At 40.7% G+C, this 14,065-nt stretch overlaps 1 protein-coding gene across 1 annotated transcript in view; it reads left to right on the top strand.

The window, feature by feature from the left end:
* The window catches only part of ANKRD44 (ankyrin repeat domain 44), a 132,530-nt gene that overhangs the window by 96,108 nt on the left and 22,357 nt on the right, over positions 1-14,065 (top strand). The window contains exons 13-17 of the mRNA XM_066553139.1: positions 791-859; positions 1,548-1,688; positions 3,797-3,880; positions 4,849-4,960; positions 10,289-10,315. Coding sequence (XP_066409236.1) covers positions 791-859; positions 1,548-1,688; positions 3,797-3,880; positions 4,849-4,960; positions 10,289-10,315 — 433 coding nt within the window. The remainder of the gene's footprint in view (positions 1-790; positions 860-1,547; positions 1,689-3,796; positions 3,881-4,848; positions 4,961-10,288; positions 10,316-14,065) is intronic.

Genomic DNA, 14,065 nt, shown 5'->3' with positions numbered 1-14,065 from the left:
TGAAACACAAGTAGTCTTGGAAAGTGCTGCACTACTTTGTCATTTTCTGGCTCGGAGTCCTACATTTATTTTCTTGAATTACAAAAGATCTCAGAATGCAGCTGGTTTGTTTTCTATTAAAAATTACCTGGCTTTAAACAAGGCGAAGAAACAGCCAGGATGTGGTAAATTCTCCTCTACTTTTATAAATGCAGTGTTGATGTGACAATCACTATAATAGCCACACCCCTTTGCTAACAAAGCACTTGGAGATGGGCTTAAATCCATCAATAGTCAACAAATCATATCAGAATATACCTACAAGTGATTCTTGTGATTATATTTCGTTAAATAAACAGGATTTGAGCAAAGTGCTTACTGTTGAATGCTCTGCTGAGTGGGGGTGGATTTCGTTAAATGTCACCTCTTCATTATTAGACTGGCATTTCATAAGCTAGCAACAACTTTAAAATAAAGTTCCCTTATAAAATACCAGGTCAGAATGGGTGCACTACAGTACAGCTGCCATTGAAAATTTCCAAACATACTGATCACATTTACTGTGCTCTCTTTGGAAAATTATTTTCTTCTGCAGAAGAGAAGATTGAGGTTTTCTAGTGAAAAAAAAAAAAAGAAAATAATTTATTTTTAGAGCTTCGCTTTCTGTTTGATTGAATTTTATGTTATAGTTTTTGCACAGCAAATAATACAAAAATAACTAGAGTAACTTTTTCCTTTTGGGGGACAGGGGGAAATGCAGGTGTAAGCTTCTGTTTTATTCACATTTTGTTTTCTTTACTTCTCTTTCCAGTAATGTAGAATGTATAAAACTCTTGCAAAGCAGTGGAGCAGATTTTAATAAGAAGGACAAATGTGGAAGGTAGGTAAATTACAAAGCTCTTTTAAAAAAGAAAGAATCTATCAGGAAAGGAAGAAAGGCCGTCTCAGACTGAAAATCATATGTTCTATGAAAAATGGCAGCAAAATCAGGTAGTTTGGCCTTCTCTGCAGAACCCTTGCTGCTGCAGTTTCATGCCAGCCCCACAGGTGCAGGCTTCATTAAATCCATTAAAGCTATCCCACCCTCTTGAGTTTTTCTTTTTAAAAATATCACAGCTTTTCTTTTTTCCTTACTGCCTAAATTCTTGTGCTGGTGTTCCCAAGACAGCACCTGAGCTATGATGGCAGGACAGCTGCCATTGGATGTGCTTCCTGGAGGGTTTTCCCCCCTCAGAAAGCGTCGCTATGCCAGCTGAACAGGATGCTGTGATGGACACGGTGCTGTGCTCTGCCTCCCAGCTGGGAGAAGGAGCGTGTCTGCAGGGCCACAGCACAGGCTCTTACAGGCTTTAGGCTGTTTGCAAGACACAGATTGATGCTCTGTGTCCTGTTAGCCTTTGTAGCAGTGCCAGAACTTCCTATTAGTGCAATATTTTGTTAAATTTCCATAAAATAAAGCGCTGATATTGACTGCTGGAAATCTGTAGGAACGCAGCAATGAAGATTTATCTTTATCCTCCTCAGCACATGTTGGAATATGAAGTAACAAATTGCCACTTATGTTCCAGGACACCTTTGCACTATGCAGCTGCAAATTGTCATTTCCACTGCATTGAGACCCTGGTGACAACAGGAGCCAATATTAATGAAACAGACGACTGGGGACGCACCCCTTTGCACTACGCTGCTGCTTCTGACATGGACAGAAAGTAAGAGAGCTCTGGGGAACTCCTGCCTCAAGTGTTTCACTAAATCAATGTCATTTTAGTCTCTTCATGGTGCTCTGCTGTTTGAGCCAAAAGAATGATCCCACTAGCACAGGAATTTCTCTCAGATGTGTACATAGCTCCACAGTGAGTTGCTGTGACTGGAAGCCAAGCCCCCACATGATGTGGCATTTCAGCTCCACGGTTTACCTCTGGAGGAGGACACAGTTCTGCAGCCAGCCTGCCCTACAGAACTATTTTCACAGTGTTGTGTCCTCTGTTTTCCTCTCTGTGGTTTCCTCACAAGATTAAGCTCAGAGAATTTTCTGCATTTGCTTTGCAAGTCCATCAGAAGGGATAGAGCAAGAGATAGCAGGAGGAGAGGTTTTCTGAGGGGGACTGCAGTGACAGACATTTGGCATTTTGACAGATTTGTGGGAAGGGTGGGATGGATCTAACCATCAGTCTCACTCCACTGTCAGAGCAGATAAAAATGCTCACCCTGTCCAAACAGGTTGCCTTTTTAGAGAGATGTCTGAGGAATAGCCTTTGTCAGAACGCAGTGATGTTCTTGTGAGAAGAGGGGGAAACAGCTGCAAAACTGCAAAACTTAGAAATGCTGTGGTTACTGACTGCAATTTTAATTCCCAGATAGTTGAACATTCTGCCAATCTCTTCCTTATAACATACTGTATAAACCAGACTCAATTATCCTGTTAGTTCTCTCTTAAAACTGTTAGCAAACTGTATTTATTTTAGGTCATCCTATGTTTTTCTGTCTCACAGTGTCTGTCTCTAGACACTAAGGATCTAGTTTTTGCTTTCTTATATAGTGAGGTGTGGTGAAAGTACAGCTGCATCTCTCCCAGCAGAGCTCCACCTCAGTGCCATGGCAGGGGAAGTCTGGTTTAACTTTATGGCAGAGTTCTGAATGCCACATCAGAGCCTTGAGAGCTTCTTCATAATTTTCTGTGATAGTGCTGATATAAAAAATGTCTTCCCCATCACCCTCAAACCTGAACAGTGCTGGGGAGAAGGAGGCAGAGTCATCAGAGGTCTGTGCTTGGCATGAAAACCCATGTAAGCTTGTAGGAAGGCTTTCACCACTGCCTGTTTCTAATTCTGTCCTACCAGGGTGAGGTGTTACTTGGGGGGGTTGAGAATGATGATTCAGTGTGTGTTTTTCAGCTTTTGGTTCTTGGTAGGTGAGGTTCCTGCATTTAAACAAGCTCTTGGTTAACTTCAGGATGTTTCTACTTTTATCCCTCATTTAAAAAAAAAAAAAAAAAGCTTATTTTAGTCACATCCTGAACTTTGGAAGAAGTATATGGCTTTTATTTGTCCTCACAATCCAAACCTAAATTGATTCTGATGTGGTGATGCTGTCTTCTCGTTAAATTTTTCAGTTTGAGATGTTCTGGAAGAAGCCTTATTACATAGATCAAATGCTATTTGCAGACCATGATTTTATAGGTCAGCAAATCTTTTTTTTTTCCTGCTGAATGTCAAAAAACTTGCAAGGTCAGGCGATCTCATTCCAAAGAATATTCATCATTAACTCTGGATGTGGGTAGTTAATGAGCAGGGAGAAGAACCTGACTGAGATCACACAGTGTTGCCAAGATATTTGACAGAAAGTGAGGCCAGTCAGCTCATGCAGACTCGAGACAGTGATTTAGTATCAGTGATTAAAGTTGCTCTAAATCCTAAATGCTAGAGAAGAACCAGCAGCTTACTGCAGGAGAAAGCAAAGTGTAGTAATCCTGAGTTACTCTCTGGAAAGGAAAAAACATTGCTGTGGTTGAAACAGAAGGATTGTAGAAAATGTTGGTCAAACTGTACCTGATAGAAACCAGAAATTAAAAATTATTTTTCTTCCGGCATTGACCTGTGGGACAATAAACTGCCACACGATGGTTGTCTCCTCAGCTTTGAAAACTTACTACCTGCAGACCCATGCAGTGCACTCATTTAACTCAGTATAATCCTCATTGCTGGCTGGAGGAAGTCACCTCCTTGAAGAGGAGGTTGGGGGTGGGTAGCAGACTGCATCAAAATCACCGGTGTGGTATTTTGAGAATAAGTTGCATTTTTCTGTCCTCTGTGCTAAGAAGAAAGAATATTTTAGGTAACTCCCATGAAAATGCTGAAGAACTTGAAAGAGCCACTGAGATGAAGGAAAAAGAAGCTGCATTGTAAGTTTGGTGTCACAAATGCAGTTAGACTTCATTCCTGGAGAATGCCACGGCTTTGGCTTGCAGCCTTACACTCTGCTCTTGCTTGTTCTTTGCTCTGCTAAAAACAATGCTTGGCTTCAATGAGGGTTAACCTAAAGGAAAAAGCTCCACTCTTTTCTCTGTGCACATATTCCCTGGTATTTCTGTTTCTGTGCTTGTTGCTGTTTCTTAGTGGAAGATGCACAGCTTCAGTAATTTTATAGTTCTTTAATATCATGTGCTTTAGTATCACGCAGTGTCTGTAGTGTCATGCGCAGTCTGTACGTTGCAAAAGGAAGTAGCCAATGGCTTTCTCAATGCATTCACTTGGATTAACATTTTCATCTGTTTGCTTAATGTTTTTTTTTAATCCCCTTTATGATATAATGGCCGTACATTCACTCCAGATTACAGGCTAGGCAAGGAAGTACTAATAACAAAATGACAGTACCTTGATGGTATAAGAGAAAGTGGCAAGAGCTAGAAAGAGTAAAAGGGATCTTTTGAAAAACATGATTGAAAAAAAAGTCAATGAAGAAGAGAATAAATTCATGTAAATCAGTTAAATCTTTTTTTTCCAGCCTGCCCTAGTGCATGTTTGGAGACTGATGGTTTGATATCTGAGTTTTTGTGTGAGGAGTAGCAGTTCTAGGCTGTTTATGTCATATGTACAGAATCTTTCAGGTTTTGTAACAGAAAATCAATTTTGTAAACTAGAGTAGCCACAAGAGTTTGGTTGAAGATCTTTTCCATGAAGTTGATCTTCAAAGAGGAGTGGGGATTTTCTTTTTAAAAACATGGTGAATGTGAGGAGCTGTTGGTGAGAAGTGATTTGCTGCTCGAAGTACGGGATTCACTGCCAGATTTCAGTGCCACTTCCAGCTGCAGACAGGGATGAGCCTGTTAAGTCTTGGGAGCCCACATTTACCCCAGTGAATTGTCCACAGGTGTCTCGAGTTCCTTCTCCAGAACGATGCCAACCCCTCCATCCAGGACAAGGAGGGCTACAACACCGTGCATTACGCGGCTGCCTACGGGCACCGGCAGTGCCTGGAGCTGGTGAGTGCTTGCCTTGGGGCTTCCCTGTCTGCTGATAAGGGAATGTGCCTGTGCCAGGATGGGGAACTCCCCCCATGGCTGCTATTGGAGCTCTTTGGATAATAAGAAATCTGTCGAAACCTTCAATATGGGGCAGTAAACCCAAATATTTGCACCCAGATCTATCTTAAAAAATATGTTTATCTTGATAATCAAGTCCTTATTCAACAACCTGGTGCTTAAGGGTTGTCTTCGAGTGGAGTTTATGTATGCACAAATTAATTTTAAGTGTGATCAAAATATTCCCAGTGTATGCCTAAGTGCCAGGAGTAAGGGACAGTTCCTGGTAAATGACAGTGTATGTGCCTGATCCACCTGGCATTTTATCTGACCTGCATACTGACAGAGTAAATAACTTCTGCTTCATACCTGCAGTTTCTTTTTTGTCTCTGGCAAAACAATGGCAACATTGACAAAGTTACCATTATCAAGATCAACCTTATATGCAAAGCAGCTGAGAATTTTGGGTTTTTTTTAAAAAAAAAATTAATTTTTTTTTTTGTTATCCTTTTTTAATATTCTGGGTCTGAGTGATTAGCAATTGCATCTTCTAAGATGCCAACAATTTTTAGCCAAACGTTGTATTTGGGAGATGTACAGAATGGATTTATAGATGTATCTGACTTGTTTAAGTGTCATAAAGGTGGGCCTTAACTGCTTGATATACAGGATGATCCAAAATTATATATATATAATATATATTACACGTATTATTACTATATACATTATATATGCTATATAATAGGTAGTATATATTACATATCAATTGACTTTAATTGCTTCCAAAAAACTAAGCTCCAATTGGAAAATTGTATAGATATTCATGCTTTAGTGAGAACACTGTGTGTTGTTCAGTGTTACGTGTTGTTTGGTTCTTTCTTTCTGTGTTGAAGAGTCAAGTATTTGGTTATTGAGTAGGAGCTCTGCAGAGCACATGCTGCTTTCACACCACACGTGCCACAACAGGAAAACGCTGCAGCTGGCCTGCAGCTGGTTCCAGCAGCTTGGAAACCTGGGGCATTAGCTCTGCCAGGGCAGGCCTGGGGCAGAATTTCAGGTGAGGTGTTGAGCCTTTTTAGCTCCCACCTGCAAGCATGTATATTTAGGACACTTTAAATAGCACTGCTCCTTGTTGCTTGTGGCAGTGAGTTTGGCCTTGCCTTCTCCCGGCACTGATCTCTGTGACTCTGCCTGCGGGGATGGAGGGGGAGCATCTTCACTGGGGATTCTCTTTCAGCCTCCCTGTCAGTCCCTGTGTGCTGTGAGGCACAGATTGGAAATGGAGCAAGGCCCCCTCTCTTCTCTTGTACTTGTGGCTGGGCACATTTTCTGCACATCTCAGTTGCAGGCAATGATCTGCTGTCAAATCCTGGCATTGCTTAGGCTGGGCAGACAAAAGGAAGAGCTGGGAATGCAGTGCATGTCAGAGGTGTTGGGTTTTCTTTTAATCTGGTGTTGGGTTTTCTTTTGATCTGGTGGGCCAGAGACAGCTGTGCAGCAAGTGTTCTATATTCAGGCAGAAAAACTCCCAAGTTCTTCCCTGTCAGTCGTCCTGTATTTGTGACTAAAGCTGCAGTATGGAAAACCAAGGTCAAGCATCATTTGCAGAGAGAGTCACACAGCTATTGTGTGTACAGTGGTGAAAAACAACTGCCATGAATTTTAGTCCTCTGCATGCACAGGACCAGTGTTGTGTGCTGGGGTGCCAGCCTGAAACTTTTGGGGAATCAGGATTTTTCCATTGGTGTTTGGAGGGTAACAGGCATGTCATTTTCTCTCTGGAATACAAAGGGTAAATGTGTCAGAAAGCATTTGTGCTCATCCAAGAGCAGGACCAGGATCTGTCATCTTTGCACCCACTGGCAGAAGAAGCTGACTTAGTTTTTTTGTCATGAGTTACCAAGTCCTGAGTTAAACAGCTTTACATTTACATAACTAACTAGTTGATACAGGCACCACCATTACACTGATTTCTTTGCAATGCTGGGATTCAGGATGGCAAAAGGGCTGAAAGCAAAGTCAAGTGGGATTATGTAAATAAACCATTATTTTTCAGTGCCATATTAGCTGTTATTTTACTATTTTATCCCCTGGGTAAATATTTTTGTTTGTTATTGATAGCTGATAAATGAAAATAACTAGGAATTATCTTGCCTAGAGCAAGACAGTTCTTTATGGTCCTAAAACCTGTTAGAGGAAAGAGTTCATATGAAATATGGAACTTTAATTGTGGTCAAAACTAAGTCAAGGTGGGTACAACAATAATCTTGTTTTTCTATGAGTAATGACTGCTAGTAGTTCTCTACGTACACAATACCAAACTTCAGCAAAATGTTAGGGAATTATTTTGGTGTTCCAGAATGTGTCAAGTTTATAAAATACCTTGTAAGATTTTTTTTTTTAATTTGCCTTCCCCCCTCCCCCACAGTTTTTAGTAGGTATTTAAAAGAGCTTATTTCTAAATAAATGTTTACTTTTAAAAGTAAATCCAAAGAAAAAAATGTAATATCCAGTGAAGTTTCCTTCACTGGGTAATTTGGTCTGTGCTCTAAGCACCACAGTTTCTCAGCATTATAAAATATTTACACATTTGAATGCAATTAGGGAAGGGCTGGTTTATCTATGGGAACATATTTTCATTCTTTGACTTTTGTGTTTCCTGTGAGTCCAATACCTTGGCTGGAACTTAGCTACATTTCTTTGTGGAGAGGTGTTAGGAGAAATAAGGATTAAGAGTGAAAAGGTCATATCTTTGACCCAAACCAAGTTTATGTTCTGTGTGTTCAACCACAGAGCTCAACAAGAGAAGCTTTTTCCTGGAGGACCTTTAGGTTGTCTGGAATATTAGTGGGGTATTTGCCCTGCGGTGAGTGATGTGATGTTGCTAAAGAGAAGATTGGAAGCTGATTCCTCAGCTGTCTCTCCATCTGTAGAGAGCCAATCATAAAGGCTGAATGGTGGGCATGTGTGCTTGCAAGCCACTGAAACTCCCACCTGCCTTCGTGCTTCTAGAAATAACCTCAGGTTTGTTTAGGCTGGGGCTTACTTTGCTGTTGGTAGTCAGTGATAGCGGTCATCACTGCTACCTGGTGTTTCAGAGCTGATCACATCACCAAACTCCTTTAAAAAAAGAAAAATGTTGTGGATTTTCTTACATTGAAATGGTCTCTTATCACAAGAGCTTTATTGGTGTGAAAAGACTGGAATTTAAATTGTAATTTCACATTAGAATTCTACCCAGAGAGACACCAAGCACTTTGTGCTGATGAAACCAGGTTTCTGTGCAATGCTAGGCAAACAGAATGAAATGCCCATCTCCTCCAGTGAAATCTCTTCTCTGACTGTAAGAAACAATGGATACTTTTTCTTTTAATCTGCTCTTCTCTTTATTCCATCAGCAAATGTAATTCCCTCTCTGACTAAAGAAATTGAATCATCACAGGGGCTAAATTGTTTAAGAATGGGAGGGGAGCATGGTTTAACCAAAAGCTGTGCCCAGAAGAAAAGGTAAATCCCTCTGTGTGTGTTGGGGAGCAGGGGCTGAGGGAGGTGTGTGGCCAGCACAAAGGCATACTGGGAATGGAGAGGCTGGGGAACACCTTTATCAGAGCAGCTCTGCACTGCAAGGCAGATAAGCCATGCCTTCCAACACTTGCTTCCTTAACCTGTGGAGAAATTGCAATCACTGACTCCATAAATCTCCAGTGTGGCTGCTGCTAATTACCTGTCTCCTATCAACACAAATGTGTTCATTCATCCATCTGAGAGCAGGACCTGGTAATTACTGATGAGTGAAGCACAGCAGGGCTGGGATAGGTGGTAAAAAGCTTTTATCCACGTGGGGATCTGGCTCCAGTGCTCGTCCAGTGCTGGGCCTCCTCTGACTCAGATCTCTTTATTCAGGGGAAACAACCTGGGTTTTCTCCTTTATAGTTGCCTGTTTGTCTCCACAACCAACACCCTCTTTCTTAAAGGGAGCATGTTGTCTGAAGCCAGGGGCAGCAGTGTTTTGTGTGATGAATTACTTTGTGTCTATGAGAGCTTTTCCATGTGGAGCAGAGAAGCACAAAGTCATTAACTTAAGTGGTTCTAAAAAGGAGAACAATTTAGGACCTTAATGTTCAAAAATAACTTTCATACATCTAATTTGTCTGTCAGTTGTAGAATCCCCCAAATCGTGGTAGGCTGATTTAATTGGTTGAGTTTTGATGTCAGCATTTGTGCAATATGTACCCACTGTTTAAATAATCAATGGGAGCCCAAATATGCTAGATACACTGATACAAGTTAGTTTATAGAAGTGCAATTTGTCTTAGATTTTATGTTTTGGAAAGCAGATAATTTGGATTCTAAAAATGTTTTCTAAAAAGCTAATGCTGCTTAGGAAATCAACAAGGGCAGGAATTTACTGTTTGCCCTGGCACCCTGTTGGCACTTTGCCTTGTAGGATAGAGTATTGCTTAGCATCTCTGGGGTTTATTTTCTGTCTCTCTGACACATCTTGTCTTTTTTAGTCTGTGTTTTTGTTTTCCTGGGGTGGAGAAGCAAGACACTCTTTTGACAGAGAACAGCAAGGCCACTGCAGAACTTAAGGAGACATTTTTCCTTCAGTTAGCAAAGAGATCACAGACTTCTGCCATTGCCTGAAATACCTTTCTCTGTATCTGTGTGTGTGGTGTTTAAATGTTATGTGTGAAGAATATCTGGCTCCCTCAAATCTACAGAATCCAAAGAAAAGGACATTTGATCAAGGCATATTGCACTGCATTAGAGTATCAGGCTCTCAGAAAGAGCTGTGGTCACTGGGATTTTAGGGGTGCAGTCAGATTTATTTATCCAAGGCAAGATGTTTGCCTGCATGAGCAGACTTTCAAGCAGAAACTGTCACTGGTTTATTGGTATTTGTAGGTTTACAAAGCAATCTCACTTCATTAAGCAAAGCCTCCCACTGTGTGTGTGTATTATGTATCTGTTGATCTGTGTTTTGCCAGTTGAGGAGATTGATCTTAAACATTGTCATTATTCTCCCCTCTTCCTTCCTCTCTTATGAAGTAATGTACCTGATATCTGCCCACAGTGGCTGTGGGGTCATTGCTCCAGGAGTATTTCAGCTGGGTTGGACAGTGCAGGGATGGGGTGCACAGGCTCAGGTCCATGGTTCTGTTCATGCACTGCTTGCAATGCAGTTATTGTACAGGAAAAATAAACCAAGAAACATTTTCAGATTACCATTACACTTGAGTGTTTCTGTCTTTAATTATTCTAATTCTAATTGACATTTTTAATTAGATTGGAAGCAAAACTCCCTTGGATATAGTGAGTAAATGAAAAGCGATTGCATGTTGTGTATTTTTATTTCATCTTCTTAGTATTTTGCAAATCCTTGTATTCACTCTAGTGAAGCCTGAGGAAGAAGAATCACAACTCTTAACCAGCATGCCATGTACTTGAAGCAATTGCATGTGTGCTGCTTCTGCTTCCATTGGAATTCCTTCTTCCTGCTGCTTGCAGGCTCCAGCTTTGCCCGAGGCTGTTGCTTCTCCTCAGTCAGTCTTAGGGGCACGTAAGTGCAGTGCACGTACCTGGCTGGCATGACACTTCCCTGGATGTTAAAGTAACCTTGCATTTGGGAATGTGAAATGGAACCACACTTGGCTGTTTTCTGGAAGTTTGTGGCCAATTTTAAAGTGTTTTGGAGAAGAAATGTAAATTACGTGGCTTCAAGCGAGCTTGAATTTAAAAAGTACTTGTGTTTCAGAGTAGAGGCTCAAATGAGAGGAGAGTAGCAAAAATAACACTGAAATACACATTTTCAAAATTGACTGTCACTGTATTTCACCAGTCCTCAAGTTTTCTATCTAAAGAGGAAATTTCTAATAATTTCTCTAAATATAAGCCTTCCTATACCTTTTGCACACCTGTACAATTTGCAAAAGTTTATTTGGCTAAGAGTCCTTAAAGCAAAATGTGAGGTTTTACAGAACCTCTGAGATAGAATTTCTGGCCAGAAAGAAACATGATTTTGTGATTTGAGTGTGAAAGTCCCAGGTTCAAATCTCTGCTCTGACTGACACAGGAATTGGACATCTACATCCCAAGGAGTAACCAACATATGAGGCAGGCTGGTGCTGGGGCTGATCTCTCACTCTCATTTGGAGCTGTTCTGCATTGTTTAAATACTCCCTGGGTGACAATCACCTGTCCCTATGAGCCACTGAGTATGGCACTCGTGTGGCTTAACATGAAATGATTTTGTATGGAGTGGAAAAGCTCCAAGAGAAGATCAGAGCCCCAGCTGAGAACAGCCCAGGGCCTGGAGGCCTGCTCGAGTTTCACATTTAGACATGTTTAAAGCCCTGAACAGTGTTCTCTGACATGCCAGGTAAGTGTCCTGTTTGCATGGTGGTGACTGGTCTGTTGGGTATTGGGTACTTAAACTTTGTACTGGGGGAGTTGCACAGAGCTACTCACACATCTCTTCAGGCTCAGCCTGAGCTCTTGTGAAAATACTTATTGCTCAAGTTAATTTAACTTCACCCATATCTGTGCATGTGAGTGAAATTGATGCCAGTACTGATGAATTGGATTTTTAAAGCCTGATCTTAGGAAAGCATCAGCACTAGGTTAAGAGGCATATTGGTTTTAACCTGATCAAATTAAGATAATTTGATCATGTGTATTTATGAATATGGAGAGAGCTTACAGGATTGCTTGTTCCCCTGAGGGTATATTTGTGCCACTTCACCTTTGAATTTTTCATCAATTAGGAACAATTCTGAGATTTTTAAAATGTACTTCCCTGATTAGAGATAAAGTAGTGAAGAGGTTCATTTTACTGCTCTTTTCTGTATCATCAGAAACAACTGATGAGGGTTTTCAATCTTGTCCTGGCTACTTGCTGGAAAAGCCTTTATTTAAAAGAAGCTGCTGGTAGCTTGTTTTCCCAGAGCAGAGACAATTATCTGTTGCAATTTATCAGGAAATATGAGATGGAAAGTGACACCTAGCTCATATATTTGTATTCAGTTCTGAAAGTGACATTAAAAATCGTGACCAGTTGCCACTTCTGAATGACCTTGTGAGTGATCAGCAGCATCACTGCAGAATTCCAACTATTTCTTTGGTCTTTATTGCCTTTTGATTAGCTCTTCACATGTGTGGATATTTCTGAACACTGTTAGATGAATAACTCTTCAGAGTAAAGGTCATTTTTAGAACATACACAGCCAGTCTAATGCTTTGCCATTTTACAATCAGCATGAATGGCACCAAACTGCAGGGGTTCACCAGCAGTACTGCCAGGGTGTGTGTTGGAATGTCAAAGCTGCTTTAATAAAACAGTAAAACTCTTAGAGAAAAGTCCCTTTAACTTCAGTGCCAGTTAGCACAAACCTGGGACATACCTATTGGGAGTGCACTGCAATGGCTGTGCCTGGAGGAGCCTGTGCATGATGGCTTGGACAGATTCACACATTCTGTTCTCGTGGAAGGTCTGAGATAGTTCCATAGTTCCCATTGTTTCATTGTCTATGGCTTGGAGTTTCTTTTGACTCTTGCTTTGAAAAGTGCAGCTTAAACCTTTTATGCATGATGAAAGTATTATCATTTTTTCTGCTTTATGGTAATTTTAAATTACTGACATGCTCCATGAAGCTGCATTTATTTTATTTTTTTTTTAATACCAGAGCTGAATTTTAGCATATATTATGAGGACAATCATAGGAAATATCCTGACTCATCAACTGGCATATCTGAATGCCCCAAAAATGAAGGGGGGAGCCCACACTGTATCCTGCTATAGAGTCATTTATTATAACCACAGAATAAAATCAGGCAGTAAATCCTCTTATGCCTGTAAATACCCTTACTGCACCATTGAAATGGTGTGAACTGTAAAAGTTATTCATCTTCATGCTGAACTGGGGAAGAGAGTTTATAATAGTAACCTTGTAGTGCTGTTAGTTTGTAAGACTAGAACTGAATAATTGATGTTTGATCTTAGTCTGCATCTCCCAAAGCATTCTTGATCCTGAGTCTGAAGAAGACTTCACAAAATTACTTACAGTATTAAATGATGCTGTCACAGGAAGTGAAAGGGTCATGCTGGGAATTCCCAAGAGGCAGAAAGAGAAGAAGGGTACCCTTGCCTTCAGAAAGGTGGTGACCTGCCCACAGGGGAGAGTGCCCCTCTCATGCAGGGTCTTTGCACAATTCTGACATCCACCTGAAATCTGTGGCAGTCAATACAGAGAAATGCAATCTGCTACAAGGCAAACTTTTAAAATCTCAAAAAAATCGAAATGCAGTATGCTGGGACATGGTCCAGTCAGCCACCAGTAACCATAAACTGTTGGCAATTCATGCTTATTTGTGTGTCTTTGGTGAAATGCAGCTCCACAGGCAGGGATGGATTGCAGCACAGCAGACACGCTGGGATTGCTCTGTGAGCTCTGTGGGATTTAAGCTTCCATGGCTGCCAGAACAAATAACTCTGAATGATAAATTTACCTTTTTAAAAACAGATGCAGCTATGGATAGCTTCTTCCAAGTATAATGGAACTAGAGTACCCCAAGGACACACTGTTCTATGTGTTATTATAGCAAATATATGTAATTTACTATAGAAGTATCCTTAGAACCATAGAAACACTGGTAAAACTGGAGGATTTCTTGGTGACTTGGACTTGTTTTTTTTTTATCTCTTTGTACATTATATTTATAGGGTTTTTTATCTCTTTGTACATTATGTTTCAAGTGACTTAATTGTTAAAAAATGATGCTTGACAAGGAATGCAAAAAACATTATTAGTGCTGTATCCTTTATCTTCCTCTTCTTGCTCTTCTTTATAATTTCTCCTTTTGCAGTGTATGGCTCTGTTTCTGAGAGCTTCCAGGTTTGCCATCAAATTCGTGTTTGCACTTGACTTTCTGATGGAGACATTCAGCCTTATGACTAATAAGCTCATTGAGCCTGGTCTGCACCAGCTTAAGCTGCTTTGACTAAGCCATGGAGATGCCTTTTGTGAGGGGCTCTCCAATCCCACAATTTGTGCCTTTAGAGCCTTA

The sequence above is a fragment of the Molothrus aeneus genome, chromosome 7 (genome assembly GCF_037042795.1).
Source record: "Molothrus aeneus isolate 106 chromosome 7, BPBGC_Maene_1.0, whole genome shotgun sequence".
Taxonomy (NCBI): Eukaryota; Metazoa; Chordata; class Aves; order Passeriformes; family Icteridae; genus Molothrus; species Molothrus aeneus.
Note: the sequence above shows the minus strand (reverse complement) of the source record. Positions and strands in the feature narration are given on the sequence as shown.